General features: G+C 34.9%; 2 protein-coding genes across 11 annotated transcripts in view; one reads left to right on the forward strand and one right to left on the reverse strand.

Annotated features, from left to right (window-relative positions):
• The window catches only part of LOC106138311 (probable G-protein coupled receptor Mth-like 3), a 28,120-nt gene extending 13,594 nt beyond the window's left edge, over positions 1-14,526 (forward strand). For 2 of the 10 annotated variants that reach the window (XM_013339435.2, XM_013339434.2), the window contains exons 4-9: positions 735-926; positions 4,396-4,474; positions 8,746-8,924; positions 9,372-9,540; positions 10,639-10,824; positions 11,147-14,521. In XM_013339435.2, coding sequence (XP_013194889.1) covers positions 735-926; positions 4,396-4,474; positions 8,746-8,924; positions 9,372-9,540; positions 10,639-10,824; positions 11,147-11,342 — 1,001 coding nt within the window. In that variant the 3' untranslated portion in view covers positions 11,343-14,521. Of the gene's footprint in view, positions 1-734; positions 927-4,395; positions 4,475-8,745; positions 8,925-9,371; positions 9,541-10,638; positions 10,825-10,905 lie in introns of all 10 variants that reach the window. The other 8 variants (XR_009657106.1, XR_009657105.1, XR_009657107.1 and 5 more) reach the window with 8 other exon arrangements.
• A 34-nt stretch (positions 14,527-14,560) lies between these two features.
• Positions 14,561-21,961, reverse strand: LOC106138313 (G-protein coupled receptor Mth2). The gene is made up of 8 exons (XM_013339439.2): positions 21,614-21,961; positions 19,467-19,629; positions 19,020-19,199; positions 18,526-18,604; positions 17,729-17,916; positions 16,421-16,589; positions 15,652-15,834; positions 14,561-15,229 (listed from the first exon to the last, which is right to left on the reverse strand). Exons 1-8 carry the CDS (start codon positions 21,920-21,922, stop codon positions 15,106-15,108), a joined length of 1,395 nt encoding a protein of 464 aa, XP_013194893.1. The 5' UTR covers positions 21,923-21,961; the 3' UTR covers positions 14,561-15,105.
• Positions 21,962-22,607: the final 646 nt, after the last annotated feature.

Genomic DNA, 22,607 nt, shown 5'->3' on the forward strand with positions numbered 1-22,607 from the left:
GGTATTCTTTTTTAGGCGATGGGCTAGCAACCTGTCACTATTTGAATCTCAATTCTATCATTAAGCCAAATAGCTGAACGTGGCCATTCAGTCTTTTCAAGACTGTTGGCTTTGTCTACCCCGCAAGGGATATAGACGTGACCATATGTATGTATGTATAAACTGTAAAAGAGGCGTCGCATGAAAGTTCGGGATTTCGGAAAATCCTCTCTTAGTCCACCCCTAGACTATATAAGAACCTATCCATATGTCAAATTGAAAATGTCTAGACCCAGCGGTACGGGTTTTGTCACGTTGATATGTCAATCAAAAAACCTCGTGTGAAAAAGCAATAAGGACAGAATGGACGTTAAAGTCATCAGCCATACGCCCCCCATTTATATCTCACAGCGATTTAGATCATACAGGCGCCTCTAGAGAAACTGGATCAGTATGGTTTTGGTTTGCATGAAAAGGGGTTCAAGTTCATCTGCAGGTGACATTAGCCAACAGTCTTGTAAAGACTGATAAATCACGTTCAACTATTTAACTAAATGATAGAATTGATATTCAAATAGTGACAGGTTGCTAGCGCATCACCTGTAAGAAGAATCCCATGTTTATAAGCCTATCCTTTGGTCGCTGTTTAAAACATCAATGGGAAATAAAACAGAGCGATCCTATTATTTTTCTAGTGCTGCCGGGAACCACACGGCACATAACTATGTTAACTCTGTTACATTTTATTCCTTTAGGTATGCTGACCTCCTGCGTGTTCATCCTCGCGACCTGCGCGGTCTACGCCTGGCTACCAGAGCTTCGAAACCTTCATGGCAGGGTCCTGATGGCATACCTCCTGAGCCTCTTCGTGGCGTTCCTCTTTATGGCCACCATGCAAATCCTCATATCATTGGACAAGACTAACAGATCCTTGTGCAGTTCTTTAAGTAAGTCTTCTTCTTCCACTTGGCTTTAGTTCCGGTTGCATCCTCATCACTCTGGAGAGGAGCCCTGGGTATGCCCTGGACCCTAGATTGGGCTAGTCAGGTTTTTCACGTTCTTTGAGTTATTACTTGTTTTCAAGGTCGAGAGCAAAAAGTTCCATATACAACTATAGTATCATTTGATAAGAAAAAAATTTAAAATGGCCTAAAACGAAGTCAAATTTATTTAACTTTTAATAGAGTTAGCCTAGCTTTATCCACCTCAATGGTTACTTATGTTCAAAATCACGTCTCTCTCCCATAAGCAGAGTCTACATCTTTCCAATTGCCACGATGCCAGCATTGTATACTTCTTACATTTAATCGGCATTTATAACTCTCTTCATGCAAGCTCATTACTTCGTTTCGCCAGATCGTTTCCGATTTGATGAAGGTATCCCAACATTTTCTTTACAACATACATAAATATAGTCACGTCTATATCCCTTGCGGGGCACACAGGGCCATCAGTTTTGAAAGACTGACAGGCCACGTTTAGCTGTTAGGCTTAATAATAGAATTAACCTTCACATAATGACAGGTTGTAAAGCTATCGCCTATAAGAAGAATCCCAAGTTTATAATCCTATACAAATAATATGGAGTGGTCCTATTCTTTTTTTATATTGGTGCCAGGAACCACACGGCAGGGCACAACGTTAAAAAATTACTGGCAAAGTGTGAGTCGAGCAACGCGCGATGTACGAGTATTATCATGTTATTATTCATGTTCGATTGAGTTCCCTGAAAATTGGGTTTAACTTCTAAAATCCACGGGGTTTGCCTTTAACTACGATCCAGGATTGGGGACTGGATGTAACCGGGACCATTGCCAGGAGCATGATGGATGATGGTCATGTACCAACCATCTGCATGGCCTCGTCACGGCTAATAATAGGATGACAAATTATCTAATTTTTTAAACTAACACGTGTTATCAACCAGATAAAATATCGCCTGTTTCCGCCGATTAAGAGCCGTTTCATTGTCACCATCCATCATCTGTTTAACATTGAGTGTCTTACACCTTTATGTAACAATTCAAACAAAAATAATTACTCATGGTACCGTTGGTAAAAGAAGAAAGATCTAATTTAAGTTGTGTAATCTGCTTGAGGCTTCTCTCTTGTGAAAGTGAGTAAAAAATACCGTTACTTCTCTAGGTTTAGTCTATCCCTATGCTAAATCGATACAAATATAGGTCAGATCGCCATGAACACCTACTCAAAAAGTAGAAGTAAATTTGTATGATTCGGTTTCATTTCCATTTGTCATAGTTCAAGCCGTACAAAGGAACTATAATGTAAGCTTTGACATTATCACATGGGAACGCTTACAAGTTTATTTGGTACCCGCTAAATAGAGACTGAATAAATTTAGGTCACAGCTACCTCTATTGACACAGAATTTAGATGTTCGATATTCTTTGATGATCTATGTTATGATATTCTACATCATAATAACGAGTGACTGACTGTAGAAACTTTATGAAACATGCCATGTTTGCTACTAAAGGGGGAATAAGATAGATAGATTGATAAACTCTTTATTGCACCATAAGAGTTAAACATAAAAAACAGCGCAAAAGAGACAAGGATGGTACAAAGGCGGACTTATCGCTAATGCAATCTCTTCCCAACAACCTTTGGGTAGAAGGAAACCAAACAGGAGATTGGTGTTGCCCAGAGCAAAATAAATAAATGCTTTAACACAAAACAAATATAATATATACCTATAAATACACATAAATAAGAGAAGATAGACTGACTTTACTTCCAATATCTACGGAAATAGACTCTGCTATTGAACTACACATAATTTATGTTCGATAACTTAATTTATTGACGTATCTAATAGAAACCCATCACTACTGTATCAGAGTTAATTAAACTCAAGTATCGGATAACCGATTGTCAATCAGGTGGCCATGAATTTTATGGCACGTCCATGTGGTGTGGATAATGGGACATTATTTTGAGAAGTGACCTCACAAGATCATTACTTAGTGACAATTTAATGCACAGTTAACGGGCACTTATCTAAATATATTTTTTTTTTATTAGTGTAGCTTAATATCACTGAAACAGTAACTTTACAATATATTGTATAACTATAATGGGTAAATTGTGATTCGACTCACTGTTGCAAGCTTTATTTTGTGTTTTTATTATTCAACCACTTACATATAAATTACATATAGTATGCTTACAAATTATTTCGTTATTCCATTTTCAGCTAAATTCTTATTTAAAAAAAGGGATAATATTTAAGGTAAAAATTTTGATTCAGGCGTACAAAAGACAAACCAGCTGTTTCAAAATAAAGATATAAACCTACTTATGCCAATAATTAAATTTTCACTATTTTGCGTGACTGGTGAAATAAAGTGCAATACTCGTATTTCCCTTATTACATAGCTTCCAATTAATTCACACGAAGTTAAAATATTCTCCTGAGGATTTTTACAATATTTCACACTATAATCAAAAAACCCGACCCGCGACTAAGGTACTCTTTGAATAGCACGTGGCAAATGGAGATGTTTCTAAGTAAACCTTTAAGTTATTTTCCAACAATTTTATAATCTATTTAGAATAGAACAAAATATTCTGGTTATGCCAAACCCAACAATATTAAACAGTATTAAAAAATCTTTAAGCGTGTGAAAACAAATGTTAAAATTCCTATAAAACGAGTCGCCGTCATATAAAAACGATACAGAGGAGTGATACAAAAATAGTTTGTTTCTCTGAAATATGCTGGGCAGATGGCGAATCTGATTCGATCGGCGTAAAGAGGGACATATCCCTTGACATTTATTAAGAAGTATCAATGTCGTCTGCGTAAACAACATAAAAATAGTAACTTCGTGAATGGATGACTAGGCGCCGCCGATAAAAAAAACAGCTAACTCCTAAACTTGGACATTATTTACTCTTGTTTTTATTACTGATCGGTTTTTGGAATAGCTAATAATACAATGATAGATATTTAGTATGATAGTCGTTTATGCTTCAAGTTGGTTTAAGTATAATTTGCCTCATATTTTTATTATTTTTTTTATACTAATGAAGACGTAGCAAACAAACTTACTTTCGCGTTTAAAATTTAGTTCGGATTGCGGCTCTCCGACCTGACGTAAAAGTCTTTTCCAAATTACAGATGACTTGTGATATTTTAATAAAAATGTATTCGGGTTGGTTTAATAAAAATGTATTCGGGTTGGTTTAATAAAAATGTATTCGGGTTGGTTTAATAAAAATGTATTCGGGTTGGTTTAATAAAAATGTATTCGGGTTGGGACATTCATAGTTAGTGATACGGTATTACGAATGATTTACTGTTTTAGCTATCATAAATCTACCGCAGAAGAATGTCCCCTATATTTATAGGCAAATACATATTTAATTTCCTTTTTTTACATTTATTTTCAGCAATCGTGATCTATTTCGCGTTCGAGGCGGCTTTCTTCTGGCTCAACGTGATGTGTTTCGACATATGGTGGACTTTTAGGTAAGTTTACCTATATCAAAAAAAGGCAACAAAAATGAATTTAGTCAATCGGATTGACGATAAATTCCTACTAATGTATCAACCTGATGTGTGTGTGTTTATTTCTTTTTAACGCAAAAATTACTGAACTGATTTTCATGAAACTGCAGCAGCAGCTTAGATATTGGATTAGATATATAAATAGTTCAAATTTTAAGAAATTTAAGGCAGACGAAGTAGCCCTCAACAGCTAGTAATAATAAACTAACTATATTTGTCAGGGCCTATTTAACCAAACCAAAAGCTACCTAATCAATTAGCGACTTTTTCGTGTGTCTGCTTGTGCCGTACCTACAATTTATTTTCCAACGGCCATTTTGTAAATTTCCTAGTAATTAACTTGGCCGGCCAATTATCGTAATGGTGTGAATTGTACGAAAATGAGTTAACTTTAATTCGTTCCCGCAAATAAATTTGATTGTTATCTTGGCAGGTTGGTTAAATTCAACATAAAGTTCATACTCAGAACAATAGGTAATGTTATTTGCATGTCTATTTCATATTTTTCCATGTACGTCAACAAATAAATAGGTATACAATTAGAAGGAGAACCCGAAATTCAAGTCTATAAATTAAAATTCACGCTTACCGTTAATTTATAAAAAAGCACAGATCTAAGAATAGTTTTTTGTTTTGCTTTGCACGATTAACATAATCAACAAAAACTGACATGGACGGCACGCACATAACTACTTCATTGAGGAATTCAGACAAGTAATAACCAAATTCATATCTTATTTTAACATAAGGTATATCCGGGGGCACGGAAGTTTCCCCGCCAAAACGAATCAAGGGCAATACTTACCTTTTCTTGATAGGTTTTGTCATTTTTTGATACGGATATTTTAAACTAGCTGTGCCCGCGACTTCGTCCGCGTGAAATAGTTATTTTGGGCATCATTGAAACCCTCAAGGATGAATAATTTTTCCCGTTTTTTCACATTTTCCATTATTTCTTTGCTCCTTATAGTTGCAGTGTGATGTTATATGGCCTAAAGCCTTCCTCGATGAATGGTCTATTCAACGCAAAAAGAATTTCAATTCGAACCAGTAGTTCCTGAAATTAGCGCGTTCAAACAAACAAACTCTTCAGCTTTATAATATTAGTATAGATAGAGAATAAGTACCTAGTAGGTACTTTCAAGCAGCAGATGTATTCTTATATTGATTAGCTTTTTAGGAAAAATATATATCCGCTTTACTAAAGAAACACGGATTGAAGATATTGATGGATACAATTTTGTAAACAAATATTTTGCTCGATGAGGCTTGATTTAGTACCTATTTCTGAAGGTAATAATTGATAAATTTACATTAAGATAATAGTTGTATTTCGGGGCGTAAATTTCTTACAACGGATAAATAAAAGAATTACATACTTAAACAGTTCTCAGTATTTTTAGTAAATATCTAAAAGTTTTCAATTCTAAGTTATTCTCAACGCAAGTATTCATGCGCTAGCTTACGAACCGGTTTAGAAATGCCCTGGTTTACCCATGAGTTTCCTTATATTAAATCCCACGCCGGTTGTTGTTTTTTAGCGTTTTATTAAGTGAATATTAAGTGAATAAAATGGAATGAACAATTTTTTAAATTGTTATTCTATTTATCAAAACATATTGACTTACTTGACTTTAGGTCCTATGTCCCCTAGCTGGGGCAGAGGGCATCCACAGTGCGTCGCCATCCCGCTCGGTCTTGAGCTTCGCGTTTTATTTCGCTCCAAGTCTTCCCTAGATTCTTCACCTCTGCGATGATTGTCCGCCGCCAGGTCTGTTTAGGGCGGCCACGTTTACGCTTTCCTTGGGAATTCCAGTCTAGGGCTTGCCTCGGTATGTGTTCGGGGTCCCTTCGGGGCGTGTGGCCGATCCAGTTCCATTTGCGGCGTTTGATCTGCTGGTCGATCGGAGTCTCACCGCAGCGTTCCCACAGGTCTACGTTGGAGATTTTCTCAGGCCAGTAAACACCGATAATACGGCGAAGACAGCGGTTAATGACAACTTGGAGACGATGCGAGATGTCTTTAGTGGCCATCCACGTCTCACACCTATACAGCAAAACGGTTTTCACATAATTATGACCGGAATATTTTGAGCTTAACTCTCCTAGTCAGTTTCCGTGATTGTCATACAGGACGGAGCTGTGCGAAGGTTGCTCTTGCCTTGGCGATTCTCGAAGTGATGTCCTCTTCGGTCCCTCCAGTTTCCGACACTACGCTACCGAGGTAGGTGAACTTGTGGACTCTCTCCACAACCTCTGTGCCGATAAGCAATGGTAGCCGATAGCCAGTTGCCCCGCACCTCATTTCGTTCGTGCATAGCTCGTCGACTTTATACGATTGACATTTTTCAGAAAAAAAAATTGTTTATACTACATACCACAAAAAGTGCAATTTATTGCATCAAGACAAGTCACACACATTGATCTCCGTTAAAACCACAAAAGTCCCTGTTAACCACCTTGACTTACGATGATGTTGGTGTACCGCACAGTAGGTAAATATTTACTTGACTTGACCAAATTCTTGAACAACATACGAGTCCAAAATAACTAAAGTACAGATATTTACCGTTGAATCATTAGTCATCCAATTGAGAGTATAGATATTAGATATATACCGCATATTTGGTAAATATTTACTTGTCCTTACAAACACGCAAACCCCATTGCACATTTATAATTAAAGTATAGAAAGATGTTTAGGACTTTTCTTTGTACTTAAATATCATATATATGTATATACGGGTCCTCAGATATTGCACTAACCCTGGCGAAAGAGCTAGGTAGAGAATTTAACATAGCTTTCACAAAGTGCACAGATAAATTCTGAGACAAATAAAATACATCCTTTTATATAAAGTAATATCTGTTTTCTCTATATTGATCGTGACGTGAGTCAGCGTTGCATTGGAAACTACCAGCAACTGCTAAAATGTGACTAAAGTAGGTAAATAATAAATATCTAGAACATATTTACACTGTGAGCCACAAACGACTATGCCCTTAAAGAAGAAAACGTTTTCGTTCAAAGTCACTTAATTTTTTTTAATATTTTGTTATCACGTTATCATATTATCTAATTCCAAGAATAAATATACCTTATTTTCTAATAGGTATTTAAGTTTCTTGAAAACTTAGCGCTTTCTTAGTATTTCCCGGAATTCTTACTAAGAAATGGATTACATTAGTTACACGCGGATGGAGCTTGAGGGAAAAATTTAGTTCATCTTCATGAATTTTTCATATCTTTGTTTATATCTACTTTAATTTGTCATTATCTTGTCAACTTAAGGCTCTTTCTATCCCATCAACACTTAATGTATGTTTATCTATGTTTGCTACTCATCAAAGTGTAACAAGACAACACAGTACATGAACATGATCATGGTTTTTACCCGATCGAGTCGTCCTTGTACTGACCACAATCCAAGATTTAAAAGGTCAAATAGAGTGCCTACTGTGTGACCCTCATGACCTTGTTGACCATGAAACGTAACAATATAGGACCATGATGGAAAATAATCAAAATACATCATTGTGTGTGGGTAAAACCCGGAACCGAAGGAAGACGGAAGACGCGAGAAGAATAACTTATTTTATTTTAATGTGAACAGTTAATTTCTGATGCTAATTAAAAGATAACATCATATAAAAGGAACGCTATCCATACTAATTCGTATTGAATAATAGGTGTGAAATTAAATCCTACTACTAATATAAAGGCGAAAGTTTGTATGGATGTATGGATGTTTGTTACTCTTTCACGCAAAAACTACTGAACCGATTACCATGAAATTTGGTATGTAGGTAGCTGAAGACCCAGAATAACACATAGGCTACTTTTTATCCCAGAGTTCTCGCGGGATTGATAGGGTTTCCATGCGGACGAAGTCGCGGGCGGCCTCTAGTTTACTTCATAATAGGGGTATTTAGATACAAATATTTAGATAAAATAACATTAGATAAGCACAATATGCTTAAAATATTAAGCATATCTAGGTAGTTAACTAACTAAACAGTGATTTTTTAGTGATCGAAAATATATTATCAGATATTTATCCATGCCAATATATCATTTGGATTAATAAAACAGTTTAAATGGAATGGATCTAACGTATTTTGAAGCTAAAAAGCCAGTCTCCAGAGTTAAAACTCTGGGAAAACGCAAAAATGGAATAGATCGAGATATTTAAAAAAAAATGTAGTTTAATTCCTTTATTTTCTTCTTCCAGTGGCAAACGCGGTCTATCTTTAGAGAGACTGTCAACCCGCGCAAGATTCTACGCGTACGCAGCTTATGCTTTCGGCGTCCCCACAGCACTGACCACCCTACTGGCTGCTCTGGAATTCTCCGGACTACCACCGCATCCCTGGCTACCGTTGTTGAGACATCAAGGATGTTTCCTATACGGTAAGAGAAAGATTAAATAATTTGCACGAAAATATGTATCCTATTATGTAAATGAAAAACTTATTTCAAACCCCATGGAAACGAAGTTGCGGTCGCGGCTAGTGTATTAATAAGTTCATCTGAACAATGAATCTTAATAAATTCAGATGTGTATGGGATTTGATCAATGGATCAAATTAAATTTTTTATTATCTCTTCAAACTTATAATAGCCTTTTCTTCTCATCAATCTCAATAAAAATAAGTAACATATAAGAAATCACTACACACTTAGTGTGTAAATCATAAAAACACTAAGTATTTTACACAAACCCTAAGTTATGGTTTTATTAAGTGGTTCTTCCATAAAACATCTTAAAATCTTACATCGATCAATGTAATATCATTTTTCCTTCAAATGTTTACAACGACACAAAATTATTACAAATTCTCTTTTGAATATTTTCAGGAAACGCCCGCATGATCTACCTTTACGGCCCCGTGGTGATCCTCTGCATCATCAACCTGATCTTCTTCGTGCTGACCGCGATCAAGATCGTCCAGATCAAGAAACAGACGGCCGTTCTGAAGTCCAAGGAGAGCTCCACCCACGACACCCAGAGAAATGACAAACAGAGGTGGGTTTATTTCATTTACTTACAGTTATCACGACTGGAATATAGTAAGTTTGTTTGACTAATTTCTTATAAGAATTACTTGCTTGTTATATAGCTTTTTGTAAACTCAAGTTTCTTTTGAATAATAATTGCGAATGAAAACACAATAGTTAATAAATCATTTATTTCGAAATATCAAACGAAAAATTGGATCTTAAAATTGATAACTACATACATAAACAAAATGAGCAGAATTTTGGTGTCTTCGATTACCTAAGTATGCCAAACACATTACTTTTTCTACTGATAATACCTATCTCAAATGCATTACTATTAGTATATATTGGTGATACTGTAATGCATGAAATTGTAGAAAAAGTTTATGAGCAGTCAGATAAAATAAAATATACATTAATGGAATTCCGATTAGATGAGCTCAATGTTTACTTGCCCTCGATTTTGACAGAACTCATAGTTCGATGATGTGCATATTTCTATTGGCCTCTGTTTAAATATAGTTATATCTTAAGTTATACGAAATATTTTGTTTTCTTTCCAAGAACCCGAAACGAGAACGTGTAAGTAAACCTTAAACACCTCAGAGCAACAACTAAAATTGATGAGCAACGTGGTAAGCCGTCGTATCGTATGCCAGCACCTCACAAGATTCAGAGAAACGACAGAAACACTTTGTAAACTGGGAATCACAAAATGTTGTCCAATAGATAAACACCTATCCTTTACAGCATCACCAACAATACGGGTTAAAACGAAAAAATTTAAATGTGAATGATCAATTTGATCAATCTTAGATTTTTATGTTATTCTTGATTAAGGTAATCCAGGTAGGTATTTGTCGAATTTAAGACGACAAATAACAAAAGAGCTTTCTCTAATCCCCAGAGATACCTGCAAGCATAACAACCGAACATTTAATACAAATATAAAAAATAATATAACCTAACCATCACATTTAGCTGATAATACCTTGGTGATTTCATGGTTCTTATTGGGGATAACATGAAATATAAAAATCGACCTGTGAATGCGTGCCTGCAAACTCACCTATTGCACGATTTTCTGTCAAATAAACGTAAAGCTTCATTCTTTATTTTTCAGACTATTATTATACATCAAACTGTTCATCGTGATGGGCATCAATTGGATACTAGAAGTGATCAGCGCTATCTACCCTGAGTTGGAAAACTTCTGGAAGATCACTGACGCTTACAATGTCCTCATTGGTGTGACTATCTTCTTAATTTTCGTCTGCAAGAGGAAAATTTTCCGACTGATCAAGAAAAGGTATGTTTTGAATTTCTCTATTTTATCTATTTGTTATATGTGTGTCTAGATTAACACACTTCATTTTTGTGACTGATTCAGATTTATCCCATGTAATTGGCTTGGTAGAAAAATGATGATATCACAAGGAATCGACTTAAGTTTACGAAGAATAAATTAAGTTTAACTTGAGGTTTTAATAACTGATCTGGGCACTAAAAATGTTACATCAAATGCATTATTTACAAACATAACAGATGGAACAGAATCTGGATATGAGCCACAGAGATGAAGTATCTAATATTTTCAAACAATGTATAAGTAATGTTCCTTCTGTGCCCAGGCTTAGAGATAGAGCTCATCAAAACAAGAATGATAATGACAATAATATGAACCAGTTAGATAACAAACAACTGTCACATTGGAGACATCCAAAAGACCCAAGAAGAAGTATTGACACCGTACGATCGTACTGCCCTGACACTGATAGCATAAAAAATAATCAAGTCGTACATTTGGAGAAAAACGTCGAAATTTAAACATCCTTTCTAGAAAATATAGTATTTAAAAAAATATATTTACTGAAAATATAATTAAACCTATTTTTAAACACAAAAACTTGCATTTAAAAATAAAAGACTATTTCATTACACAATATTACACATTATAATAATAGTATGATATTGTCTAATATAAGACGTTTTATCAAATACCAAAAATTTATACTGGGACTATCGAATATGAAGAAACAGATCAATAATATGATATTAATAATGAAATTATTGGAAGAAGTACTAGAGTGGATAAATAATCTACAGATGGAAACTTTGGTGTTATTGCTGCATAAAGAGGTACAGAAATCTGATTCCGTGATTTTGAATTTTTAACAACACCTATATAACTTATTTTTAAAGTGATATTGCACACTAATGAAATATTAATTGTAACCAATAAAGCACAAGAAAGTATAGAAGGAAATGATTGGGCACTGAATGCTTAAGAGCTTACTAAAATGTAACAAGTGCAAGATAAATTGGCACCAATAAAGAAAAATTTAGTTAGAAACACAAATCTTTTTTACACATTAACTTGTGTAGGTAAATTGTAACGGCGTTTGGGCAATTTAGATGATGTTAATATTTTCCTGGTCTCATTGCACTAATAAATGAACATAGCTTTAACTTCACAATTACTTATAAGTATACTAACATCATTCTCGTTAAACCTGCAAAATTATTTTTCGAAAAATTGTTATCATTATGTATAGTTTAAATTATTTTTAGTCTCCAAACTTCCAATAGATAGGATATCGTACATAAATAGACTTGTAAGAAATAAAAAACTATCTACTTCGTTCTAGACTTGGGTTGGGACTACATCAAAATCAATTAAGTGGAAGGGACTTGCAACCACGACGGCAACTTATTTCATGATCAGTTATCTGAGAGTATGTATTGAAGCGCTTATGTCCTGTCCTAATAAGCCAAATTTATGTTCTGCTGTGCTGTTTGTTATCACTTTATAGTGCTGGATTGTCTAAAAACCTAAATCACTCCGAATTAAGGAAATTCTTCATTGAATTTTATGTACCCCGTCACTTCTTTCTCTGTTTATTCAGAATAAAATCAAATCTACACAAAAATATTCTTCGTGTTTTAAACGGATTGACAAATCAAATTACAAGATAATTATGAAGAATCGTTAGAAACTGTTCGAAGAATTTTCACCTTAAGCTTCTCTAGAAAGAAAAAAATATTATATCGAAGTATACACAGGAGTTTATTATAATACCTCTTTTATCTCTCCCAACACAAGTGACTGTTCAGTTTTATGTCTGTCCTACGTCTACTCCTACGATATCGATTACAAGGCTTTAATTTCCTTGTCAACGTGTGTGACTAACGTATATTTGCGACTTTTCATTGTTTTTATCAACATTAACACAATTTCGAGCCGAAAAAGATTAGAATTTTATATATTATTTAGCGATTTAAATGATTTTATCTTCATCACGAAACTATTTAACATTACCTATCTCTCACACTTTAGAGATATTTTTTTAATAATAAGCTTTGCGATAAGTACTGTCGCTGTAAAATGCAACAACTAGCAAAGTATATCAGATAAGGCATCTGAGAGACAGAGTAAGAGTCATAAGTACAACTAATAATTATTATACGAACGCTTTGCCAACTTAAAGAAATGTGTTAACAAAGTAACTTACACCGAATTACCATTTCACTATACTAATAATAAAATGCCTATTTTAATATAGATACAAACAGGTGAAAGGGGAACCCATGTCAAGGACGCAGACCACGGTCTCTTCGCGAACCATGTCGACGAAGGAAGACTTCCAGATGGGATCCATAAAGATCCACAACAAATAAGAAGAGTAGATATACAAAACTCGGAAGTATAATTTGAACCAAAATGGCAAGGATCTGTAAAGGAGTTATAGTCACCAGACATATCAATTCTTGCGTTTGACAACTGTATGGTATCGGAGAAGATTCACACTAAATAAGAATTCCATCAACACTAGAGAGTATAATTTGAACAAAAATGACGGAAGCCTGTAAACAACCTTTAGTCGCCAGACATTCTCTCGCATTTCAATTGACGACTTTATGGGATCTGTGAAGATTCAAATAAGAATTCTATACAACACACCGAATTAAAGTTTTACCAAAATGGCGACAGCCCGCGCAGCAGCTATAGTCGTTACATCATGTCGAATGGCAGCTGCTGTGAATCTGTGACTGTGATACCTAAGTCTTTTTATATTACAGACATCGTGATTACTTGCAGCACTTTTTTTTGTTAGTTTTTTGACTTAATAAATAATCATTTTTGATAAATAATGTTTTACAAAAAAATTTAAGGTTCCATTCCATAACACCGATTTAGTTTTTTTAATTTACCAAAGATCGCCGTAGAGTTTAATGATCCCTCTTTGAACTTCGTACATGATAAAATCGTTAGAAAGATAATGGAACAAATGAATAATATTAACTATTTAATTATGACAAATGTATCTGATGAATTATAAGCCAACGAAACGGTTAAAATATATTTGAAATGACTACTTATGTATGTGTATTGTCGTGTGTAATTATAAGATTTTCACTAGCTAAAAGAATACTCATAGAAATTATTTACCTCAAATGCATCGATTTTATAATAAGCATTAAAGTTCTGAAGATAGCTAAGTACAAAATTAATAATAAATTACCTCATTAGTGTAACTACTTATTAAAGGTATTAATTACAATTATAAATGTGTATCTTAAAATGTTTATGCAGCATTACACAATGCTATGCAAATAGAAGTTGAAAGTGTAACGTACTAATAAAATTATTATTTTACTAAAACATTACTTCGAATCATCAAAGGTGTCGGATTAATGTTTTATTAAGTATAATAAAAATAAGCTTACATTGTACTGTACATATCGTTTAGGTAAGAATATTTGTGTAGTTATCGCACTAGTCTTAAGTGAATTGTGCACATCATAAACGTAGTACCTACGTGTCTTTTTTTATAGATGGTCGGATTAAATACAGAGGATTAATATATCTACTTTTGATTTAGTATTTTTTCTTCGAAGCTAAAGGAATGAAAAAAAACGGGACCATTATTATCCTATTTTTATTAAAATTCTAGTCGTTTAGGTAACTATGAATGTAATTTTATCTTGTATAGTAATAAAAGTCTTAGCTGTAAAAAGTTAATTTTTATTTACCTATCCTTATCACATAAGATCTTATTCCTATATCTCAAAGATTATCATCATCTAATGCAGATTATTAACTAAATTAAACCCTTACTTCTAATTAATTGTAGTACTTATTAGTTATTCAAAACTTCGTTCAACATTTAGGTACGGACGCCACCTCAGAAAGCTCTGTGAATGAGTATTTAGTGCACTAGCTTCAACCAGCGGCTCCGCTCTATAAGACCTCTAATCTACTCCTACTAAAGGCCTTCCGAGCTCAAAATACAAAAAAAAAATTCCATCGAATCTGTTTAGAGATATCTCAATCTTATTTCAAAACATTGACATAACCTGGTCAAACCAAGACTATTAGATCTTGGATTATTACGGTGTTAAAGCTAGTACCATCCCCCGAAGCATGGCACGAGCGATGTCGTTTACACCGCGCGAAAAATAAATTATCGCTGTCCCGTTTCACTTCATAATAAAAAGCGAAACAGCGACAGTTTTTCACGCGATTAAAAAGGCGTCACGCGTGCCATTCTACGGGGGCCAGTTGGGTTTTGACGTTATTGACATAAAATTACACCGTCCCTTTGGGATTGCTAGAGATCTGTGTGGCGTCCTGGCTGGTGTTAGACACTGTGGTGGCGGAGGAACGGCTCTTGGAGTATGGCGACCAATGGCCGCGTCGACAGCATTGTAACCTACGCATGAAACAAACGTGAGGGAATTATGTTTGAGAAAATATCGTATAAGTTCGTCCTGCATGTAGATCTCTATAAAGTGAAAAACTAGGGAAAATATTAATTTGACGTTTTCCCAGAGATTATGTCGTCGAAACTCAAGAGTCTACAGATATTTTAAGAAACTAGGGTCTTCAATGGGGATTTTTAATGATAATCTCAGGTGAAAACCTTACTTCGGTTATTAGGACTGTAAAATACATGGATTTATGAACAGTTTCCTATTTCAATAAAAAAGTATAATTAATCATTATCGGTATTGAACATATTTTGCATCTAAAAATATCACATGACCAAAAATACCTTCTCAATGAAAATGTTTCAATTCATGATAAAAAGAAAGTTAGATAATAAATAAATAAAACAAACTTTATGTAACTCACTCTTCGACCAGTCTCTTCAGAATCTTCTTTTTGCAGACAAAGATTAGGAAGATGGAGACGCCAATAAGCATGTTGTAAGCGTCGGTGATGTACCACACTCGTAGTTCTGGCTTGAACGAGCTGACCACTTCCAGTACCCAGTTTAGGCCCATCAGAATCGATAGCTTCAGATACACCATAAGTCTGAATGAAAATAATGGTGATATAAATTGCATTATCCTACAAGAGTCCTTTATGCTTAAATATTTAAACGTAATAAAGTTCATTATATATAAAGCGCCGATATACGTTCAAGATATAAAAAATGTAGCTCTAAATTTGGCCAGTATTTATCAGTTTGCAAAATTTATATTTATAAATCACGCCTCTTTCCCTTAGGGGTAGGCAGAGACTACATCTTTCCACTTGCCAAGATCCCTACATTCTTTTTTCGCTTTATAAAATTCAGGATGCTCTTCAACGTAAAAAATGTGAAAAATTAAAAAGCACATAAGTACATATATATATTAACGCCTCCTTTCCGGAGGATCAGGCAGAAACTATACCTAATAAATAAATAACTTACTCCAAATTCAAAAGTTAATGGTGTTCACACAACATTGTTCTGAGCCCATTATTGCTTTTAAATATTACAACCTTTTTCTTTCGAAATAACCTCTTCTTTCCCTTCGCAAAACTTTTACACTCAAACTCCTACTACTTCTCGATTTTCTCTAAATTTACTACATCCACCCCGCAAACTTCTAATTAAATAAAGATGATTATATACCTGTGTCGTTGCGACCGGTGGGCCGCAGGGGTGCCAGCTGCGGCAGAGTCCAGCACTGCGGTTCCCCGACTCAGGCGCCAGATGTTGAAGGCGGTCATGAGGAAGAACACCCAGTTGAACAGATTCATGATCAACATCGGCACGTACAAATACAGTAGCTTCTGGCCCTCTGCGTAAGTGAATTAATTTATTTTATAGTAGGGCAAAACTTGGTTTCTTCGTGATAGTTTGGTTTTTGACCTATAAAATTGTATTAACTCATCATATAATTATCAAAAATTGCTATAGAAGAGAGGATAGCAGTTACCTTGATAATACAAACTAAAAATATGGATAATACTATGATTAAACAACATACATACATTTATTTATTCAGTTTCTAAAATCAGTTATTTAGGTAATACTTGAGTAATGATGTGATAGAGATTTGGTTAAGCTGTGATGGTTATCAAGTGATAAATAAAAATATATTTATTAAAAATCAAAATTATATTATTTTATGGTCTTTATGAATTAGACATATACTTCTTACATACTAAAGTATGGCAAGTTAAACCAAAACCAATTTCTTGCATTTTATTAATGTAATTTAAAAGATCAAGCTCAAGTTGGGATGGCAATATAAAGGGTTTGCCACGTTTCAGTTGAGATGCTAATCTAGGTTCTTGGTGATAGCGAGTATAATATGATTTTAAATTGCTCCATGGGATACAAAACTTTTTGCAGCCTTGTACACTGTGCTTCCATTGTTTATTTCTAATATAGCTGCTTTTATACTGGAAGAATTGTAAGGTTTCATTTTTTTGGTAGAATTGTCAATTTTCTCCTTTAAATTTTTCTTCTTGGATTTGTTCAGTTAGTAAAAGAAAAGACAATTAGATAACCTACAAATAGCTTTCGCAGCCTGGCGTAAGCAAGACTAATAAGAGTATTCTATGTCTTTTTCAGAACACATTTCATTTCATGAAGATCGGTCTAGTGATTTAAAGAGCAAACAAATAAACTTATTGTGTATTTTAATATTCAGCACATTGTATTTTTCCACTTGTCACACTTAAACACTAGAGCATCTTCTTGCTAAAACACGACCATTACGACATTTTTAAATCTGTTATTTTGATTCTCTCTCATTCTTAAGTGTTCCCTCAGCCAACTCTGTGGATGTCACTGTCTTCCACATTGTCAATTCAATTATTCCTAGTTAGGTATCTAACACATAGCATGAGAGTGTTGGTGGATAGTTCACTCTCTAAAAAACCACAACTGAACATCAAATCTAGTTTTTCAACCAGAAAAAAGCTGGCTTACCTTCGAGGAAACATCCTTTCAGTGGAATCTGAGGGGTCACGAACCACGGCACGTGTCTCATGTCAGCGTTGTTGATGACTGCCAAGAAAATGGACATGGCCAAGGGTACTCCGAACGCGTACAGGCAGTACATGCAAAATTTAAACGTCTCCCCGCGACGATGTATGGGACGGGCCTTTGCGTAACCTCTGAAAAAAAAGAAGATTTTTTAAAGGGAGTGTTTTTAAACCATGACCTAATATAGACCAAAATTTGACGGCCTCTGTGGCGCAGCGGTAGTGTGCTTGTCTGTGACACCAGAGGTCCCAGGTTCGAATCCCGGCCAGGGCATGATAAGAAACGAACTTTCTCTGATTGGCCTGGTTCTTGGATGTGTATCTATATAAGTATTTATTAATAATATAGTATCGTTGAGTTAGTATCTCGTAACACAAGTTCCGTACTTACTACGAGGCTAACTCAATCTGTGTAATTTGTCCCGTGTATATTTATATTTGTGGATTAGGTTCTCCTGCAATGGTTGCGGAGATCAGACAAAAGTCGCTTCATGTAATAACCTGACTTACCCAAACCAGGATCATGATCATAAGGCGCACCCCGGGATCCTCTTCAGAAAGGTGAGGATGTAACTGGGATTTACGACAGAAGGACGATGAAGAGGTATTGTTGCGAAATACTTAACTAACAATAAAGATTTGATTATTAAATACAGTCAATTGACAAGAACATCAAAAGACAAAACGAAACGATATTAAATGTAAAACGTAATGTAAAGTATGTAAGTGAATAAAATTTACCTGAAAGTCCACCAGATATCGTAAGACATGACGTTCATCCAGCAGAAACTCGCAATGAAGGAATAATATACAGAAAGTGCTGAAACAAGAATTTTTATGATTTACACAACACAATAACCTAGATTATATATAATAAACAAAATTTATACAATCTCACAAAATAATAGCAAAAAATTAAAAGCGACCTATTCCAAGCTTCCTTAGAATAAGAGAAAAACAATGGACGGAAATAATTGTACATAATCGTTTATTTTTGTTGATCGTCACTTTTAAATTCATGAGAATGTAGAGCGAATAAAACAGTACTTATGTATTATAGAAATAGGTATTATGACATCTAATATTTAATTTTGCTATTTTTTCTCGTAGCTGTAAATTAATTTTAAATGTATTTTTTTTAAAGAAGACTTATAAAGATTATTTACTCCTATTTCAGTCTCAAAATAAATAGAATAAATCTATTCTTTTACCCAAGTTAAAGTAAGTATACTTACTAAGCCCCAAGCAGTAATTGACGTCCAGCTCGTTCTGCTGTATAACGACGAGCAACATAAAAGCCATGAGGAGGCTCGCCACGTACGCCATGAGGACCTTCCCGCAGAGGTTGCGAAGCTCCCGAAGGAGGGAGTACACGATCAGCACCAGGATTAGGAAGACGCAGGATATTATCATGCCTAAAAGGATATAAATTTAAAAGACACAAGATTTGGTATAGAATCATAGGAACATTTGGAGCAGATTGCAGATGCTTGTTTAAAGTAGTGGTAATGAGACGTTATGCGTTTCGCCCTATGAAGTTTTCGTCTCAAAGGGACTACGCCAAAACGCAGACAAAAAGTGCCGATGTGAAACCGCGGAAAAAGCTATATGTAATTTTCAAACATTTGACAAAAATTACGAGTGAAGACGCAGGCATACCTAAGATAGATACATTTTATTACCAGTGGTCATGTAAACGTTGGCTTCTGTCAAATCTTCCATCTCCAAATAAGCCCATATGTGGATCTTTGTTCCCGGAGAAATATAATCTATGCAATAATTGGAAGGTTGTAGTTGTATCCACCTCTGAAAGGCATTGGGTAACTCCAAAAACATTGAACGGTCCTGAAATAAAAATATTAAATTAGGATTTTTTTTATAAAGAGACGTGATTTTATATACTCGTATAAACTAGAGGACACTTGTGGCTCCGCCCGTTAAAAACCCCGTCAGTTGCCGTTCCCGCGGGAATTTCGAGAAATCCTCTCTCAGGGTGCACTAGATCAAATAAGGTACAGTTGTTTGCGCTGCACGTTTAGTCAGGCAGTCAGTCAGTCACTTGAAGGAGCTAAAGGGTTTTATATATGTTTTCTTCTGACTTATAAGCGCGAGGGAAACCACGAGCAAAAGCTAGTTAATTTAAAAAATGATTACTAATTCCTTTTAATTACCTACTCAATACACACACATATAGGTATGTATATGCAGCTACTGTGGTCTACTATCAATTTGACGACGTAAATTACTTGTAAGCTCTTGTAATTCTAATTCTGTGTATTTGTTATTGACGCATGTTTATTATTTTATTATATCAAATACATTTATACTTTTAAGGTTTCATTGTTTACTAGAATTAGACAAGTAGCGGGAATATCATGACTAATAATACAAACGGCCACTTTATGTTAATCCATCACCATTTGGAGCAATCCCTCGGTCATGTAGCCAGATACCTATGTACATACACTAGTTTGACTTCTAACCAAAGCTCTTCAGAAACATTGTGAGGAAACTTGCATTTTCAGGCAACTAGATGTATATATTCGTGACCTTATAATAAGTTAAGGCTATCCTGCACAGGTTTCAGAAGTCAGACATGTTGTAAAAACATGACTAGGTTAACTATTTGGTTTCGAAATCGTGGTCAGCAGCGCACCAACCACGGGCCTTCAGAGCGGACGCGACCGGGACAGGTTTCTCCTCATCGTGAGGGCATCAGTTAGAAATAGAACTAAGATAATAGATACATAACTCGGAAACAGACAAACAGGCATTGGAGGATTTGAACCTGTGCCACCATGTGCGCTTATTCTTATTAAAAATAAATATCGGACAAACAGCAAACTAATAGGAAAATTAACTACTTGTATTATGCTAACAATAATTAAGCGGTGACCTTATCACCACAGTGAGTCATTCTCACGCACAACAAGCTTTAATAATTACTTCTGAAATATAAAGTAATTAATTTACCCAACAAGGTTAATTTTGAACCTTTTTATAACATTTTTGATAAGCATTGAAGAAAGAATTTGACAAAGTTTGACTGCAAGATTTTCTGCTTAGGGCCACTCCATCTTATTGACTAGGTATTTCTTAGGAAGTCACCTAAAAGACAAAAGCACTAACAAATCATAACGCAAACAAAATTGCCGTTCAATTCAATTCAACTTGGTACCCCACAGACAAGAGTAAAAAAACTATAATAATTTTATGGCTTGTAAATTCACTTATAGCGAACCCTAGCCCTTGAAACTAAGAGAAATTAATAGCTACTCAAGACTAACTGAGAGAGAAGCGTGATTATAAGTTGGTAAGTATATCTATTAAATTGAAATAAAATATACCTTATAATAAACATTCGTTGTCACAATTATAAATGTAAAAATTTGAACATTTTTTTTCACAATACAATCATCAAATTTAGCAATTAAAAGCATTATTGCTACGAACTGGTTGATTCAGCTACGAAATATGATCACGCGCTACGCTAATTTGTAGAAAGCGCACCCTCTGTAGCACGGCACACGCGACGCCGTTTTTATCGCAGCAAAAAACTATTGTTGTCCCGTTCCACGTCATAATAAAAAGCGAAACAGCGATAGATTTTGGGTATAAAAGTTTCTCAATCAATATCGAAATAGAAGCATGGTAAAACTTTAACCTTTGTACGAATTACGACTATAGTTCGAAAAGAAGCTTATGATTACAATAAAGACACGAAAGACTTTATAAATACAAAAGGAAATAAGGGAAAGATTTACAAAGACAAAGTGTTACTTTACGATATTGTTTGCACAAAAAAAAATGGTTCCGGTAAAATACTCACCTCAATCAAATAAATGTTGAACCCGACGCGATTCATACTTTCCGAGCCTGCTCTAAAAGTCTCATTCGAAAACTTTCCCTCTGCTACCTTGAAATAATCACCCAAACTTTTCCCCGTCAAATGAATACCGGTACTATAAACTGGGTAACTAGAAATGTTAAAATTCTTCTTAATAATTGGTTCCGTACACCTTTTTCTTTGAACATACTGATTCATAGGACAACATTTTGGAATACAGTTATCGCACAGTTCAAAAGCACTAATATTGAAAATGTTTAATGTTAAAATGTAGAAAATTATGGAGAACATTTTGATGTGTAACTTATGGAGGACTTGCGTATAATGAGCTAAAACTATAGCAGGATGACGTCTACGGTAGGTGAGGCCTGATAAATGAGTTTATTAGAATATAGAACGGGCTTACCGTAAACAATTACGCATGTTTCCTTCCTGGCTTCAGCTAAAATTATTTGGGGATAATTATTAATTATATTTTTTATGTATAATTTGTTCTATCGGACTTTGTAAGAGCACTTTTAACGTATGGTTCCTTATAGTTTTTATGCAACCCTTAGCTGTTGCCAGTCGTTGTCTGCCGTAATCATTATGTAGGTATATACATATAATTACGTCTATATCCCTTGCGGGAAAGACAGAGCCAACAATCTTGAAAAGACTGATAGGCCACGTTCAGCTGTTTGGCTGCTAGGTTGCTAGCCCATCACCTAAAAGAAGCATCCCAAGTTTATAAGCCTATCCCTAAGTCGCCTTTTACGACATCCATGGGAACGAGATGGAGTGGTCCTTTTCTTTCTTTTAATTGGTGCCGGGAACCACACGGCGTATCGTCTGTAGTAAACAAAAAACAAATAAGCTGACCGTCTGTATTGCCCTCTTAGAAGAGACCTTTTAATTTGGGCTAAGCCTCGCTCATCTTACATAAAACATGAGAGTTGATAAACCGCATTCAAATGGGTACTATACCTACATAGTT

Source organism: Amyelois transitella, chromosome 13 (genome assembly GCF_032362555.1).
Source record: "Amyelois transitella isolate CPQ chromosome 13, ilAmyTran1.1, whole genome shotgun sequence".
Lineage (NCBI taxonomy): Eukaryota > Metazoa > Arthropoda > Insecta > Lepidoptera > Pyralidae > Amyelois > Amyelois transitella.